The sequence below is a fragment of the Triticum dicoccoides genome, chromosome 5A, assembly GCF_002162155.2.
Source record: "Triticum dicoccoides isolate Atlit2015 ecotype Zavitan chromosome 5A, WEW_v2.0, whole genome shotgun sequence".
Classification (NCBI taxonomy): domain Eukaryota; kingdom Viridiplantae; phylum Streptophyta; class Magnoliopsida; order Poales; family Poaceae; genus Triticum; species Triticum dicoccoides.
Window position 1 is genome coordinate 614130756 of NC_041388.1, and position 17804 is coordinate 614148559.

At 48.1% G+C, this 17804-nt stretch overlaps 2 protein-coding genes across 2 annotated transcripts; one reads left to right on the forward strand and one right to left on the reverse strand.

Annotated features, from left to right (window-relative positions):
• Positions 1-6796: 6796 nt before the first annotated feature.
• On the reverse strand, positions 6797-9544 carry LOC119300162 (pentatricopeptide repeat-containing protein At5g14080-like). Its single transcript, XM_037577212.1, has 3 exons — positions 8026-9544; positions 7409-7939; positions 6797-7222 (listed from the first exon to the last, which is right to left on the reverse strand). The coding sequence occupies exons 1-2, from the start codon at positions 9542-9544 to the stop codon at positions 7632-7634; spliced, it is 1827 nt and encodes a 608-aa protein (XP_037433109.1). The 3' UTR covers positions 6797-7222; positions 7409-7631.
• A 368-nt stretch (positions 9545-9912) lies between these two features.
• Positions 9913-15723, forward strand: LOC119303410 (actin-related protein 7-like). The gene is made up of 7 exons (XM_037580536.1): positions 9913-9990; positions 10077-10295; positions 11958-12099; positions 13268-13512; positions 13733-13916; positions 15077-15144; positions 15221-15723. The coding sequence occupies exons 1-7, from the start codon at positions 9913-9915 to the stop codon at positions 15371-15373; spliced, it is 1089 nt and encodes a 362-aa protein (XP_037436433.1). The 3' UTR covers positions 15374-15723.
• Positions 15724-17804: the final 2081 nt, after the last annotated feature.

The following is a 17804-nucleotide window of genomic DNA, read 5'->3' on the forward strand; positions in this document are numbered from 1 at the left end:
GGTTGCCGCGCCCGCGCCCACCGCTGCGTTGCGCGTGGTGACCGCGCCCACGGTCGCGTCCGCGCGAGGCGGCGTTGTCAGAAGATTGGCGAAAAGCGGCGCCATGAAGGAGACTAAGGCGGGCGTCGAAGATCAGGAGCTGGCTATATAGCTCCTGGACGGTGATCGGCTCCAGCCGAGCAGCAAGGGCCGAGACGACTGGATTATAATCCATGTCTAGTCCGGCCAAGATCTTGGATACAATCTCCGGATCGGAGAGCGCGGCGGCAGTGCATGCAACTTCGTTGGTGAGGCTCTTAATCTTGCCAAGATACTCTGCCATAGTCATGTTACCTTTTTGCAGGTTCGTAAGCTCGATGCGAGTGTTGATGGCTTGCACTTGACTCTGGGCGGCGAACATGTCGTGGATGGCGCGCCAGACTTCTGCCGGCGTCTGGAGCGTGGCCACCTGTGCAAGGATGTCGCGGGAGAGGGAGCCCATCAAGTAACCTTGGAGTTGTTGCTGCTGTGCGTACCAGAGGGATCTGGCAGAGTTCACCACCTGTTCCTCTTTGCCGTCCTTGGTAACGGTGAGGGTGGGCGACGGCGCTGGGTTCTTCGCGTCAAGATGGTGCTCCATCTGCGCGCCCTTGATTTGGGGTAGGACGACGGCATTCCAGAGGAGGAAGTTGCCTCTCGTCAGCTTCTCTTGCGGCGGCGATCCGAGGAAGGAATTGGTGGGGGTGGAAGTGGACGAAGATGCAAAGATGGAGGAGGAGGCGTCGGTGGTGAGGGCACCCATGGTGCTCGGCGTCAGGGCGGCGGAGGTGGTGGACATAGTTGCGGTCGCCTGGGGTAGCTAGATGCGATCTCTATTCGATCTGTCAAGGAAGAGGCTCTGTTACCATGTAAAACTAGATGGAAGCGTTGAACCCTTTGCTCGGGCCGCGGTTGTATATATATGATGGGTGCCATGGCTTACAAGAATAGATCGAGAGGAGATAGATCACGTTCGGTACAGGAGGTTTGAGGAGATAGATCAGAAGAAGAGATAAGAAAAGATACAAGTTAAACACCTTTCCTTTCCCTATACAACATCTTCTAACAACAGGGATATCGAGAGTCTGCCAAAGCACGAGAGAAGCAAGATGGACACTGATGCTTCATTTCCGTAATATTTCTCATTCGTGTGTTATGACATATGGCTTCTACCGAGGCTGAGTCTAACCTCCTCCCCTCTCCCCTCTCTATACATTCCCACTACCACTTCCCTTGTAATTTTCTTTGTCTTTTATATAAAAGTTACTCCTGTAGTTACGTATGTTGATGACATCTTTAATGGCAGCAGCTTGGCCTATGAGGCTATGACTCGATCATGGGTTTGACGGATGTCGTAGTGTATGTGGAAACCATCATCTCCCTTGGTTGACATGGTCCGGTTGTGACCTATGACGGACTAGACATGTCTTAAATGTATTTCCTCCTGCAAAGATTGATGCCACATAGAAGATATCTTCAAGGGATTTTATTGTAATTCTTAATAGTAATAGTTACTTTTGTAATTTCTTAGATTTTGAATCCAAAGCATTGTACCTGTAATGGTTATGAGTACGAAAAAGGTTGCGGGTTTATCTAACAAAAAGAAAGGTCTCTTGAATTGTTTTGCTTGTGGAGTACTACTAGACTGTATGAATGAGTTACGATTTTCCTTTTGACATGTGCTTTTCTTTTGTTGTAAGGTCACATTGCCTTGACTTTGTTTCACTAGCGCAGTAGCGCTAATTGCCTTCGTAAAAAAAGGCAAAAATGTGACACCTACGTAATATGTTTACGTTCTGTACGTAAACTTCCTTGCTTAACTAATCAAACGCCCCCCCCCTCCCCCTTGCGAACCAACTTGTGGTTGAGATGGTTAGGTGGACAGTGGTATCCCCAACCCATCAGGGTTCAAATCCTGGTGCTCGCATTATTTCTGGATTTATTTCAGGATTTCCGGCGATGCGCTTTCAGTGGGAGGAGACGTTCCCGTCGATGACGAGGCGCCTACGGTGACTTCGTAAATCTCAAGATGATATGCCGGCTCAGTCTCTCGGGGGTGCTCATAGGGGTAGGGTGTGCGTGTGTGTGTTCATAGGGGTGAGTGTATGCGCGTGTATATGAGCGCTTGTGTCTGTACTGATGCTCAAAAAAAAATACACCCCCCTGATTCTCAGGCGGGCCCGTGTCCCATTAATCACCAGTTAAAATCGGCCACGTCTTCTACGTAAGCGCCTCATCACGTGGGTGTAGCAAAGCTCAAAAAAAGGAGTCTAAAAGACAAAGTTTCCGGAACTGATCACACATTTTGCAAAAGGAGGCGTGGCAAGCAATATACAACCCTGGTTGTAGTATTGAACCTCCAATTGTGGGTTGCTGCCCCTGCCGGGATCAGCATCGCCGGTGGACGCCACACCGCCGGCCGTGGGCTTGGCGCCGGCATCGCCGGACGCGGCGTCGTCACTGGCCAAGGGTTGCACGTTGCTGCTGGCGTCGGAGCTGACGGGCGCCACGTCGCAGGAGCAGAGATGGCCGAGGATGCGCTTGTCCCCGGAAAGGCCAACCCAGGCATTAAGCGCGGGGTCAAAGATCGCCTGGCCTTTGAACGGCAGCTTCCAGTCTCCGTGTTTCCTCCACACGACATCATCGGCGTCGAAGGTGAAAGTGGCGCAGGCGCCGCAGCTCTCGGTGCTGACGACGAGCGTGCGGACGTCCAAGGCCGGGACGGCGCGCTTGGGCCAGCCGGACTCCGTGAGCAGGATCTTGGTGCCGCTGGCGACGAAGTACTCGCCCGTCGTCTGAGCCGGCAGGCGGAGGAGGACCCGCGGCAGTGGCGACCACGCGCCGCCCACCGTCTCGATCTCCCCGTCCTCGTGCCGCGCTGCGTCGTCGTCGGAGTCGTAGTCTGGCGACAGGTCCGTCTTTCGGATGGCGTACCCGTCCCCGTCGTCGACGACGAAGTAAAGGTGGCGGCGCTGGCGCTGGCGCTTGGCCTTCCGGCCACCGCCCAGCACGTCGGAGTGGCGCTTTGACGACATCGATCGTCCCTGGTGCTTCTCCTCTTCAATTCGCCGTGTTAGATGCGAATTTCCGATTCCTTCCGGCCCTTGTCTGTTTGAGAGTTATTGTCTTTTTCCCAACAGGATCCGGCTCGGACTTGCCATATCGCCATCCTTAAATAGACCCAACGATGGATTTTAGGCAGGCGAGAGATCGAACAACACGCCGCCGCCGCTTTCCCATACACTCGAGATCAGATGGCAGCTTCGCCGACCGACCTGGGAAACACGGTGGCGTTGCCGTGCCCCTCCGTGCCCCTCCCTCCCCGACGATGTCATCATGGACATTTTTGCGCGGCTGCCGGCCAAGTTTGTGGGCCGGTGCCGCTATCTCTCCCGTGCCTGGGCCGCCATGCTCTCCTCGGAGGACTTTGCCGATCGCCACGGTCGCCTCGCCAACCACCGCCACAGCCCTAGGGTCTTCTTCTTGCATCATTCAAGTCGCGACGGACCACTGATGCACGCCTGGTCGCAGCAGGACAGCCCTAACGGTGCGCCATCGACCTTGTATGTTCCAAAGGGTGCCAATGCCAAAAGGGCCTTACGCATCGCCACACTTGTGTGCCGTGGCCTTGCCATCTTTCAAACACCCTGTATAGAAATCAACTATCTGTGCAACCCGTCAACTGGTCAGACGACGGCACTCCCAGAGCGCGACAAGATGAGGGGGCACGTGAATGATGTTTTGAGTCGACATTATGTGAGTCTAGGGCTCGGCTATGATGCACATATAAACAAACATAAAGTTGTGTGTGTCTACTATCGAGGCCCCGTACGTGATAGCGAGGGACTCCCAAGGTCCGCGGGATGTGATCTCTATGTTGTCAATTCAAACGATTCAAGGGAAGCCGCCCGCTTGGGTAAGACCTAACATGGCGAGCGTCTTTGCACAAGGACATGTGTATTGGTTAGCCGACTGGAAAATCAACATCAAACCTGGTGAGATTGTCATTGTATCATTCTCTCTCTCTAATCATACATTCGGGACTCTGCCACCACCACTTGGTATGGACAAGGATGTACGTAGTTTGCCCAAACACCATTTGACGAAGGTCGATGATCACTTATGCTTCGTTTCCCATAATGTTTCAAACTCATTTTACGACATCTGGCTGCTACCCGAACATGGAGAACGCGTCTGGAATTTGCATTGTCGACTCGACATGAGCAAGGTGTCACCAGATATGACCAACCGGTTCGTGAAATGGCCAAACCCACTCGTCACCATCAACAATGGCAGTCGCATCCTCCTCGTACGACCCCGCTCGTTGGCATACGACCCAATGACGGGTGATGTTGAGGACATGTTTAGTGGAAGCGGCATGGTCTATGATTCCATCACAAGCACGACGGACGCCGCAGTGTATGAGGAAAGCATCATTTCCCCCTAGGTGATGTGGCCTGTTTGTGACCTAAGACGGATTAGGCAAGTTTTAAACATTATGTTTCAAAAGTTGACCAAAATTCATATTTTTATGTTTCAAAAAATTCTGAAACAAACTACAGATATACATGGAGGCATAATGTACACGTGTGTGAATTTTCAAGACGAAACACGTTGAAATGAGGGTTGTGCAAAAAAAATAAAATCTAGAGCTTTTCTGCACATGATACTACCTGAAAGTCCATGAATTTGTTTTTTTGTACATGTTGCATTTCATTCTAAATTTTTACACACATATACATTTCAACTTACTTGCATTTTTTCAGATTTTTTTGAAGCCAAAAAGTTTGAATTTTTTAAAAATAAAGGGCTCCATGGAGCTCGATCACCAAAACACCCCACTCGTCCGTCTAGAACACATCTAGATGTGACATAATTAGTGACATCTAAAGATGATGTCATTTGTTCTTATGGTTCTCTTTTGTTGTGAGTTGTCCTAGTTAATTGTTGTGGGTGTAGGTTGTTCCTGTTTTAGCATAGAAACTTCTCCGCGTTTCATCTTAGGCACATGTACTCCACCCAGCTCTTGCTCTTGAGAGGAGGGAGTGTCACAAGGTTCATTCACGAGCTCACATACTCCCTCCGTCCCAAAATTCTTGTCTTAAATTTGTCTAGATACAGATGTATCAACATTCTTGATACATCCGTATCTAGACAAATTCTTGATACATCCGTATCTAGACAAATTTAAGACAAGAATTTTGGGACGGAGGGAGTACAAAACAGAGACCAGACCTGCCATCGTCCCATCCCTTCCTGATATCTTTTTCTTCACCTGAGCTAATAGCAACAGTTGCCCATTTAAAATGTCATCATTCACAGCCAGGGAACAAGTAAAATTCATAGTAAGGTCGTAATTACTTGTTGCTCAAATGAATGTATCTAGCACTTGAGCGACAAGTAATTTCGGACGGAGGAAGTACGTAACCATCAACCTCATATTCAATATCCACATTCTCTCCAGAGTTTATACTCAGCTGAAGACAGTTACTTGTCCGATCCGTATTAGTTGCCGCTCAAATGCACACCAAGACAAGAAACAAGAGGCGCCATGGTTACTTTAAACTCGGCTGAAAACAATTACGTACGTAAATTAGTGGAGTGCGTGTTATCTTGTTTGCACCCCCAGACAAGAATGAAGAGACAGCTTGATTTTTTTGTCATATGCCATTCAGATTTAGTGCAGAGCTTTTTAAAAATAAACTGGCATGATAAAGAATGTGCAGACAATACTTTCAACCAATTAAAAAGTGCAATAACAGCGTCAGATGAATGCACCAACTAAATTCACTTTAGGAAACTGATAGTTATCTCTCTGGAAACGAAAACGTGTTCTCCAATAAGCAATACCCCATCAAACCAAGGACAAAAAGAAAACATTGGACTTCAGAAAGTTATAGGACGTAGCCATGAATTAGAATTACAACAGACTCCGTACCTCATCATCACTGCCTGCTGTCAAGTCATACAATGCTTTCCCACATGGAGGGTTCGCGGAACTCTTCTCAACATCCTCGTGGGATCCAGATCCAAAACTTTCAACCCCACGCCCCGCGAGGCCAAAATTCCAACAAACTTCCAAGTTAAGACTAGCTAGGACAGGATGTTGAGGAGCCCGGTTGCAATTGCCTAGTTGTCTCTGCCACTTCTTTCCTACTGTACTTACATCCTGATCACCACCGCGCTGAAGATGCACAATTCATGAAGAATTCACTGTTTCTTTCTGGAACACTAGACTTTAGATATATACACTGCCATTTTTATTGCATATCGTCTCTGCAGTACAATGTTAGACAACCCTTTGTTCATCTGAAACTGATGGGAGTTACAACTGTATATACACAGGATATGCTGCAGGCCACATGAATCATGTTTCCTTCATGTGCTTCCTCTTGTGGTTATATCACATGAGTGCTATTTTGTGATGCTCGTGGTCTGAATATCTGATATGTGCAGTTTTAGCCATTTGCAATGCGAGAAGGGTAGTGGGAAAGTAGGAACTATGCATGTCTTTTTTATTTTACCCTGCTTCCTTATTATTTGATCGCTCTACAGAACTATGCATATGCTTTTTCGACAATGGTTTTAACTGGTTCTTCAGTCAATGAAGATGACAGAAGTATACAACATGCTTGAGTAACAGATGGGGTCGAATCCAGAACCACACCTACGAGCATCTATGGACAATCTACCGAGGCATCTAAAATGTCGACAAAACACCCTTAATCAGAGAGTATCTGTCCGAACCACAGAAACTCGATGTACAATTCCAAAAATGGAGTGCAGCCTACGCCCTTGTTTCCATGACATAAATCAAGCTGAATCCACAACAGGGACCTTAGATACAGTGTAGGATGCCATCGTGAAAGTGCCACCAACCCTCACAGAACTTTCAGCAGTCTCTGTGGGGGAGGAGATCAGATGGACAAGAATTGCCTTGACCTTCTATAACACAACGAACCTGGTCAGTTTCAGAATCCACTAGTCACCATATAACTCATTCTGATCCTCCATGACCGCAATTGGCATACCCACAGTAGCGGCAGAACCATCATAATGAAGTGCTTCCTTGGATAAAGGTAAATTTCATTATGCTCGCTCAATGTAATCCCAAACCATCGCCACATTATACCAGCCAAGCATATGGCCAATAAACACCAGATTTATTTTGCAGTAGGAGCAAAATAGAACAGTGGCCCCAAACCTGCAACCAGAAGAAATTGTCGCTGAGATGAATAATTTCCATATAATATGGTGCACAAATGACAACTAGACTCTTCGTCTTGATGATATTTGTGGGCGAAAAGGTGCAAAATTACAGAAGTCACATAATCATAAGAATACAAATACTAACGATCTACAGTAAATGGTGATGTGAAAGAAATGATACCTCAGGATTGCTCAGAATAGATCAGCACAAACCAGATCTTTACAGAAATCTCGGTCATTTTCTCATTGGTAATTCTGAGAACTCGATGCATCAGAGGGAAGTATCAATATCGCTTTGTGAAGTAATGCACTGAAGCCTGACCTCCAATAGTCTCAAGACACTTTGTGCATTCTTGGCAAAATGGACAAGTGGTATCATATGATATGACCATTGAACCTGTGATTCAAGCATAATCATCTTCTATCAACTTCATCCATGGGCCAACTTCATTAACAAGCCCCTGAGAATGTAAATAACAGACCAATTTCCTGACAGGTTGAAGGCTAGCAGAAGTGGAAAGAGAAGCCACGAGTTCATTCATTATATTCTGAAAAGCAGAGCTGCAGTAGCGTCTAATCCACTTTATGTGTTCAGAAGCCATTTCAATTTCCTCAACATCTGTTAGGCACTTCAACAGAATAACATGTGAATTCGAGCTCTCAATATTGGATGGAAGACTTGACATAACACCCAATGCTGTTTTGAAGCCACCTGAAAAAATTCCAAGGATTACATTTACAAGGAGACAACAGAAAAAGTAAAGCAGCAATAATACCTAATAACGAGGACAGGAATACCTTGTTTACAGAGTGCAATGATAAACACAGTTAACACTGAACTAGCTAGTTTAGGATCCTGCGCTACAGATTTGCTGAAGATTTCCTCAGCCTGTTCATATTTGTTTTCTTGGCACAACATAGTAATGACTGATGTGTATGTTGTACTATCTGGGGTCACTCCTTTGACCATGTGATCAAACAGCTGTTGGACTTGTTCACTTTCACCAATTTCTGCAAATTTTGTTATAAGTATATTGTAGGTCTGCAGATTTGGACTAGACCCACTGGTGAACATCTCATCCCACAACTTCTTAGCAGGCCTAAGGAGGTCATTTCTGCAGAGTGCTACCATGAGAGAATTGTATGATGAAATGCCAGGATCGAGCCTCTTCCTTTTTATCTCCTTTATCACATCATATGCCTCTCTGACCTTCCCTGCCTTGCCCAAGAATGACACCACCAAATGATACTCCCTCTCACTCGTGCAATAGCCCTTATCCAAAAGCACTCTAAACATTTCCCACATCTCATTGCCCTTGCCATTCTTGCAAAGGCTCTCGCAAAGTTGTACGAGCATCTGTATACTTGGCAATCTCTCCTTCCCTATCATGAACTTGCAGAACATAATGGCAGCATCAGCATCAACCTCGGACACCGAACACACCAAGAGATTCAACACGTCGTCATCAATTGGGAAATCGCCTAATACAATCGCCTCGGCCATCTCCTTCGCGTCAGAAATCTGCCTGCCAGACACCAGCGCAAGCAAAACCTCTCTGTAGTCCACCTTCCTTGGTGCAACACCGAGCTTCCTCTTCTGCTTCAAGATCCTCCCTTCCTCCTCTGCCCTTTCAGCTAACCTGAACCCCTCGGACACAATCCTGTACGCCACAAAATCCGGCTTCCATCCACGTAACCTCATATCCTCCAAAGCCCGCCAAGCATCCTCTATCCTGCGCTCCCGACACAGACCGTCGGCAACCATCGCCGCGACAACAGACTTGTTGATCAAGCCCTCCCGATGATGCACCGCGTTCACCAGCCGCAGGACCTCGTCCAGCCCGTCCCTCCTGCCCACACTCTTCGCGAACACCCCGAAGCCGACGGTGTCCAGCTCGGCGCCGCTGGACAGCATTCTGCCGAACACCTTGAGCGCGGCGGCGAGTGACCCGGACGACGCGAGGGCGGCGAGCAGGGAGTTGCCGAGCGGAGCGGGCGGCGCGTCGGAGTCCGGGAGGAGGCTGAAGTGCGCGAGCGCGTCGGGGAGGCGGCCGTGGCGGAGGAGCGCGGAGGCCGCCAGCGCGCGGGTGGCCGGGAGGAGCGGCAGCCGCGCGGCGCGGGCGCGGGAGAGCGCGGCGAGGAGGGACGGGAGCGTGGCCGGGTGGCCCGCGCGGGAGGGCGCCGCGAGCGCCGCGAGGTGCGCGTGGAAGGCCTCCGGGGTCGAGGTGGGCGGCGGGTAGGCCCGGCTGGAGATGGCGCGCGCGGCGGCGAGGCGGTGGAGGAGGAGCTGGCGCGGGGCGGACCACGGTGGGGCCATGCCGGCAGAGACGGCCGGGTGGCGCGAACCGCGCGGGTGCCTCACGGATCCACATTAAACGACCGAAGGCGTAGAATGAAGAACACTTTCATTGTTCTGAGGCGTAATTCAGGAATACGTAACCCGCCTCTCGCCGGTCGCCGCTTGCCAGTCACCCACTCGCTCCGCCCTGCGGCCGCAGCGAGATCTCCTCTGCCGCGAGAGCTTCTTCTTCCTCCCCACGCTTCCGCTAAATCTTCCAAAACCTCTCCATCCCTTTCCCGCGAGGCCCAAAAATTTCAAAAATCCTCGGCGCAAACCCTAGCGCCCGCACCTCCCTGCGTCGCCGCCGCGGAGCCGGAGCTCCCCGCCTGCACCCGCCGCCGGCCATGGAGGCGGTGGTCGTCGACGCGGGGTCCAAGCTGCTGAAGGCCGGCATCGCGCTGCCCGACCAGGCCCCGGGGCTGGTGAGTCGCCAGATCTCCTCTGCTCCCCGTCGATTCGCTCGAGATTTCGCGGGAGCCCCCTGTTCGATGCGCGCGTGTGTGGTCAGGTGATGCCCTCCAAGATGAAGACGGAGGTGGAGGAGAACGAGGTGGCCGACGGCGCGGCAGCGGTGGTGGAGGAGGTGGTGCATCCGGTGGTGCGCGGTTTCGTCAAGGACTGGGACGCCATGGAGGACCTGCTCACCTACGTCCTCTACAGGAACATCGGCTGGGAGATGGGGGACGAGGGCCAGATCCTCTTCACCGAGCCACTCTTCACGCCCAAGGTGCTACTACTGCACTCCCTGCTTGACTTCAGGCTCGTTTAAATGTGTTCGTGCCTAATAGACTTGTTGCAATTTAACACAATACTGGACCAGGTAAAAGTTCAGGGTTTGCTATTACGTACTAGGTTTCAGGATTAATTGGGTCTGAGTTATGTGGTCTTGGGTGTTGGCACACCAACTTAACCCGCATGTTGGCTTATGCGATTCCGCACTTCTACCAGCCTAAAATGGCATTAGCTCTTCCTTTTGTGGATGGGCTCAATTCCACTGGACTATAGGTCCATGTGATATACATTCCAAACAAAACAGTCCACATTTAACAACTGAGCTCTTGGAAAAGTCCACTTCTTCAATAAAAAATCATCTGCTACATCCTCAAGTGGTTTCACATGTGTTTCTTGACCACGTGGATGCCCCATCATCAAACACTTCAGTTCATGTTGATTTGATGGAAAGGTTTGGTTTAGAACCACATTAAGCTCTCACTGGTCGTCCAATGCCATAATTCTCCTTATGCCATCTCTCTACCGATTTATTTGATTATGTGTAAAGTTCTTTTGTTATTTGGTAGTGCGTTTGTGTAGTGGTTTACACACATTACACAATTGGGCATGGTTAGTTTTCTCTTATCCGAGTAGAGATGATGGACTCCCAAAAAGGTTACTGTGAGCCACATATCCATTTTGTGCTTTTTAGTTCAAAATCTTTGTGCTATTTTGGTTAACTTTTGAATCTTACTACATAATTCTAGCTTTGGGTTTTGATGTGCATTTTAAATTCTACTGTATGTTATGTTTGTGGCCAACCTTGCCATAATTTTTTTTTTATCAAAATGGCCACTGCAAGTTCAGTAAAGTTACCCATGGAACCTGAGTCTTTAACAGGTGGGCCAAGAAACTAAGAAAAGGGTAGTGAGTCACATTCTGATTTGCGGCAATGAAGCAAACTCATACCTAAACAACTGTTTCGTGACTAGAGTTAGGCATGGCATGGTTAGGTATCAAACAGGACACCCCCCTGGGCTAGAGTTTGAACAGGTTATCTGCAGCTGTATCACTTGGAAATTACCAACATATGGTGCCCAGTAGTCTTCCTGGTACATTGCTTTCCATATATTGATATCATTGGAATTGAATGAAGTTCTAACAGTGGCAGATATTGCATGATGTAGCACTCAAACTATAGTCTGAAGGCTAGCACGCACCATTCCTCGCTATGAGATAAGGCCGAAAGAAGAAAAGACTCGGGCCATAGTAATACCTACCCCTTTTTCCTCAATCGTTAAGGTCGTGGATTTGTTTCGATTTTGGTCTTACGGTCTTCATACATTTTTAAGGGCCAGCTTTTGGTTGTTGTGCTGTGCTATATAATCCACTTATTTGTGGAAGTCTTTACCAGTTCCACTTCTTCTATAAAAAGGGAATGCTCTCAAATAGTTAGTAAAAAGCAGAAAATGCATATGCTTTTTCAAAAGCATTTGCAATGCCACTTAAATAAGTTTTCATGATTCTCAATCTGTAATACAATCTCTCTCTTGCTTGTTTGCTAAGCCTTTTCCATTTGACATTATCCATATTTTAGTGCAGCTAATCAATTGGTTTTACCAATCGTGTTGGTCTTGCATTTGGTTCTAATTCTCCAATTATGTCATGTTCTCTGCAGGCTCTCCGGGAGCAATTAGTGCAACTTATGTTCGAAAAATTCAACGTATCAGGATTTTATGATTCTGAACAGGCTGTATTGTCCCTTTATGCTGTTGGTCGCATTTCGGGTTGTACGGTTGACATTGGACATGGGAAAATAGGTAATATCACCAAATCCAGCTGTATCTTGAACTTGAATTGCGACACTGTTGATTCCATATGTGGCCTTTGTGTAATGTCTGTATGATATGGTATTTGTTCTGAAGCTATTGACTTTATGTTTCCTTGGTTTGGTGATTTTACGTTTAATACTTCTTTCAGTATCTTTTATTTACTCACTCTAGAATAACCTTGGTGAAAACTAGCACATATCGAAGGCTTGCAGGGAAAATATGCATTCCCTTTTGAGCTCAAATTTGTGCAACACAATTGTCACCCAGTGATTGATGATCTTTAAGCACATTGCAAGAACATCATACAGGGATGACAGAAATTCTTCTAAATGGTAGCAATGATGCTTATGTTAACCCTCTCCAGTCAGTAATATAGTATACACACCATCATTTGTATTTCAAATGTTTCTGTCTTCTCTTGTCTTCTGGTATGTGTAATTTGTACATGTTGTGTCGCATTTCCTTCATCCGAAGATCATTTCTCTCTGCAGCTTTATTTTTTTAAGTAATCCTTGTTTATTCGAATGGTTTATTCATCTTCTTCTGTACTTTTAACCCAAATAGGGTTCCTCCCTCTTGATCACAAGGTGTGAAGGGAATGTAACATTTTTTGTGTGTGCTTTGTCATCAGTAATATATTTTTTTGTATTAACACAAGAAATCAATACATATTGTTCATGGGCTTGTGAAGGAATACTAGGAGTCTGAATCTGGGAACAAATTCTATTTATAGTTTATTTGTTCAGTAGTTCAGATGTAAGTTGTAATTGTGCTTCGCAACTGCTTTACATTTGTATTACTTCACAATTTGCATTGTGGTGGCTTTTCTTCCCCAGGAGTTTTTTTTTTACTATTTTTGGATATGTTAATAAGTTGGGGGTACTTGGCTACCCCTTTGTCACAATCAGAACATAAATATTTGAGTTGGACAAGTATAGATTCTTTCAGTTAACTAGATTCTGCAGCACGATACAGTAAAACCAAGCCTAACTAGATTCTGCAGCACGATGCAGCAATACCAAGCGAGCCACTGTACAGATATATTAAGACCAGTCCTTAAAGAGAAAGTTGTTCAGCATTGGTTGTCCACTGTGTGCTTACTAAATTACATGGGACAAATTTTGACAAGTGCCCTTCTTTTGTATTGGCTGTCCAGATATTGCTCCAGTTTTTGAAGGTGCTGTTCAGCACGTAGCGTCGAAGAGATTTGAGATTGGAGGAACTGACTTGACAAACCTATTTGCACAAGAACTAAAGAAGTCCAACCCATCAGTAAACATTGATATTTCTGACGTTGAGAGGCTGAAAGAGCAGTATGCATGCTGCACAGAAGATCAGTCAGCCTTTGAAGCTATAGCAAGTACATGCCAGCCAGAAACTCACACTCTTCCAGATGGACAGGTTCGTTATTAATTATGTTACACTGCTTTGGTGTAAATGCTCTGTCAAACATCCACCTGTTCATTTACATGTATAGAGAGCACTTAGCGTGCACTTTTTCTCATTATAAAATGCATGATAATTATGTGAATTATCATCCTTAGGTTGATCAAATGCTTTGATGTTTATTTATCACCCTGAATGTATAGAATAGCTGTTCACTAAACACTTTTTCCTCCAGGTTATAACAATTGAAAAAGAGCGCTATATAGTTGGCGAAGCTTTGTTTCAACCAAGCATCTTGGGCTTAGAAGATTATGGCATTGTCCACCAGCTAATTACTAGTGTTTCAAACGTCGCATCAGAGTACCAAAAGCAACTGCTGGAGAACACTATGTTATGTGGTGGCACTGTATCTATGACTGGTTAGTTATTGCTCTTCTCTGCAAGATGCCTTTTCCTTGGTTAAAACTCTTGGGGTTTCTATCTTATATTCTACATGGAAAATGCATGCCAACTACTATTAGCTATAAATACTAGTAACCTGCTAGGCTTACTGTTTATGGATGATAATATATGCTTCCCTGTGGCACACGGCATCATTAAAAAAAACTACATTCTGCATGACACAATTATGAAAAGTAGATGCTGTATGAATTGATTGTCTGAATGCTAGTGGCGTATGACCTATGCAGCAACGGTCTAGTTTGTTTCTATCCATGTCCCAGAACTGAGGAAACGGGGCCAGTTTGGAAGTTCTCTCATTTGAGTACCCGTGGTGTTGGGACCTGGGGATTTCATTTTGTTGGAAAGAAATCAGAATCTTATGTAGGACTCAGGAATATCTTGTACTCCTGTTAGTGTCCGTGTGGATATGCAGATAACACAATCAACATTATGCTGAAACGTGTGGTGGAGCATTTTGGAAGAGCTGTGGCTAGTAATGCTGGTTATAGCCATTGTTTTTAAGAGCAAGCACAATAATGGGCTTATAGCCCGCTTACATGGCATTTTTGCCTATATGAAGGAGAGAGACATGAAAAAATAATGGGAGCGGGCTCATGCAAGAGCCTAGCTATATGCGTACTCCTAGTCAAATGCAATAAATGTGAAGAAAGAGAGAGAGAAGGTGGAAAAAAAAATGTAGTACTCTTATAGCCTACCTTATAGCTAACCTTGTTGTATGAGTGACTATAAGTGATGACTACATATGACATGGCAACATCATATAGCCAACAGTTGGCTATACTATGAACCGTGCTCTAAGGTGTCCTGCCTTGGACGCTTAGGCAGCAAGGCGCCTAGGCAGCGCCTTCGAGTTTTTCCCGCGTTAGGCGCTTAGTCGTCGCTTAGGCTTCAAGGCAGTGGGTTGTCGCCTTAGGATGCCTTACCGACATCAATAAGCAGGTATCGTATTTCAGCAGTTCAGATGATCATTACTCGCAGGCTTCTTCAAACAAGCTTCGTTTAATGGCACGGCTGGTGCCTTGCATTTTTTTTCCATTGCTTCCTTGCTTATGCTCATGTTGATAATGACCAAAGTTCATAGTGGATAACTAACCCTTTTTTTTCACTGTTCGCAAAGGTTTCGAGGACAGGTTTCAGAGAGAAGCGAATCTGTCTGCCTCCGCGATCCGCCCAACTCTTGTGAAGGTAAACCCCCTAAACTGGTGCGCTCTTGCTCCCGGCATTCCCAGTTACTAACCCAAACCTGCATTCCTCCGTCCAGGCCCCGGAGTACATGCCGGAGGACCTGGCGCGGCACTCGGCGTGGCTGGGCGGCGCGATCCTGGCCAAGGTGGTCTTCCCCCAGAACCAGCATGTGACCAAGGGCGACTACGACGAGACTGGCCCGTCCATCGTCCACAAGAAGTGCTTCTGAGCGACCGAGAACCAGCCCTTTACTCGAGTCACAGGATGGATGACACACCGTGCGCGTACGTGTTGGCAACTGATAAATGATGCGTGTAGGGGCCAGCGGCACTGGTACTGGACTGGTGTGGTGCCCTTCCTCCTCTGATGCTGGGCGCCTCTGAGAGCCATTCATGGCCTCTGGCTCTGCTTCTGGTTTGGATGTGTCGTTGTTGCTAGCTTGGCGAGCTAGATGATAAGTAGCTAGCTATTCAGATTGCCGTCTATCTTCTTTTTATTAGGAGTGCTAGCCCATTGTACCTGTGTCGTACCATTGCAAATTTGTTCGCGGGAGTGCATCGCGTTGCTCTCTCTCGCTCACGCTGCGTTGTGCTGTTTTAGCCCGTTCGACGAAGCCTACGGAAATGTTACCAACGTTCTCTGTGTCGCAGTAGTACGGGCCCAGCCTCCATTCTCTCCGTGGTGCAGAAGTTGGTGGAAATTGATGTCGACGACCGATCCACATACACAGATACACGCCGTCCGGTCAAGTCTTTGCGTCGTTGTACGAGTTCTGCTAGGAATTGATGATCTACATACGTACCGTCCGGCCCCCGGACATCCCGTGCCATCTCCAAGCTCTAGTTAATGGTTCCCACAGTGCCCTGCTCAGGCAGGCCCTTCCTGCGACATCCATCCAACGGGAAGCCGCCAAGCTCCCTCCACAGTGCGTGCCCAGCAGGATCTTGGTCGAGACGAGAGGGTCGCATTGCGTTGCGTTGCGTTGCATGCGCCAACAGTGGGGTGCCCGATCTGGCGCCCAACAAAGGCTGCCCGCGGTCGTCTAAACCGAATAATTGGCTTTCAGGTTGTATAATGCGCTTGCGGGTTATTAGGGCCCGTGTGCGTGAGGTGTGTGTGGCCAATGGAGGTTGTCCATCTTGTCTCTGGTGGTGGTGGGAGCCGCATGCTTATATATTATTAGGAGAGGGAGACGGCTAAGAATGCCCGTCATGTGGGTTTCGCCCTGTCAAGCAGACCCGTCTTAGTCCTTGTCGGGCTAAGTAACAGGACGGCGCTGCTGCCAGCATACATTACACGATGAGTCTTTGCTAACAAACACTTGATACGACGGACACACACTTACACAGCACCACAGTGGCATGATTAGCATCTACTTCCTCCTCCGTCCCAAAATAAGTGTCGCCGTTCCTCTAGACGAAACTGGAGTGAGCTCGTGGAGTTTAGAGATTATCTTTCGGAACGAAGGCAAAATATTTGTTTCAGCTTATTAGTAAAGAAGAAGGGTAATACAGGTTTAGCAGCAGCTTGTTCACATTATAAAAATCAAAGGGACCTGAATTAGCCATGGCAGATCAAACATTTTCTCATGGCAAGTTGTGTATGCCGAGGATGACAAGTTTAGTTGACCAACGTGGCAAATCCGTATCAATTTATTTTTTGCTAGAAAGTTGCCGTGCTTACAAACTAAATTTGTCATCCTCGCGTCAATATAATTTGCCATGAAAAACGTTCAATTCAGAGCCAGCCAGGGTCGCAACCCCAGAGGGGAGCTCCCTTCCCCCTTCTCCCCACTCGTGTCGCCCCTGCAGGCGACCCGGGAGGAAACCCTAGCCGACCGCTGTAGCTCTCCCCCACCTCGCCCCCTCCTCTGCCATAGCTGGAGGGCGTCGCTGGGCAAAGCCCACACGGTGACGGGGACTGTTTTCTCTTCCTCTCGCATCAGACGAAGCGACGTAGGCTCGCAGGGCGGCTATGTGCGCATGCCAGCATCAGTTGAGAGCTTCAGATCACTCAGGCGGGAGGAGTGATGTCGGCGGTGGTCCTGGTGGAGTCAACGACTTGAGGGAACTTCCCTCCCGTCTGGATCTGGCCTCAGCAAGGGCGGTGGCTCAACTTTTTGTGGCCGCTACTGGAGGTTAGAGGTGGTCGCCGCTCCGAGGAGAAGGTGGATGGTGGTGGGGTGGATGTGCGGCTCTGGAGGCGGAGGATGGTGGAAATTGGTTGTATCCTTCCCATTGGTGAGGCTTGACACGCCGTGGATGTGGAGGTGCTGTCCTAGGCTGTGGGGACATGGTGCCAGGCGGGCCTGCTCCGGTGGCACTGGCCAGTGCATGCTGGGGAAGAAGGCACACTGCCTCTTCTCCGCTATAGGCGGTCATGACGCTGGTGGCCTAGGTCCGGCAAGCGAGGCGGCTTGGATGGTTGGTGGTGGTATTGGCGGTGGGCGGCTTCGGCTCCGTGTGCGAGGTGGTGGCAGAGATGGTGGTGGCTGATGTGCTGCGAGATGCGACACCTCTCGTCGTGGTGGGCGGCCTAATGGCGCAGCTCCAAAACTTTGGGTTTTGTGTTCTTGTGTTGGGAGAAACCCCCGCTTTGCGATGCCAAGGCTAGCAACGGCGACATCCAAGGGCGATGTCCCCTCCCTAGAGACGTTGCTT

Bases quoted from the DNA above. Each gene is read 5' to 3' on its own strand.
- LOC119300162 (XM_037577212.1), bottom strand. From the start codon at position 9,544: ATGGCCCCACCGTGGTCCGCCCCGCGCCAGCTCCTCCTCCACCGCCTC. The intron at 7,940-8,025 runs GTATTCCTGTCC...GAATTTTTTCAG, and splicing joins CATTGCACTCTGTAAACAAG to GTGGCTTCAAAACAGCATTG.
- LOC119303410 (XM_037580536.1), top strand. From the start codon at position 9,913: ATGGAGGCGGTGGTCGTCGACGCGGGGTCCAAGCTGCTGAAGGCCGGC. The intron at 9,991-10,076 runs GTGAGTCGCCAG...GTGTGTGGTCAG, and splicing joins CCGACCAGGCCCCGGGGCTG to GTGATGCCCTCCAAGATGAA. The intron at 10,296-11,957 runs GTGCTACTACTG...TGTTCTCTGCAG, and splicing joins AGCCACTCTTCACGCCCAAG to GCTCTCCGGGAGCAATTAGT.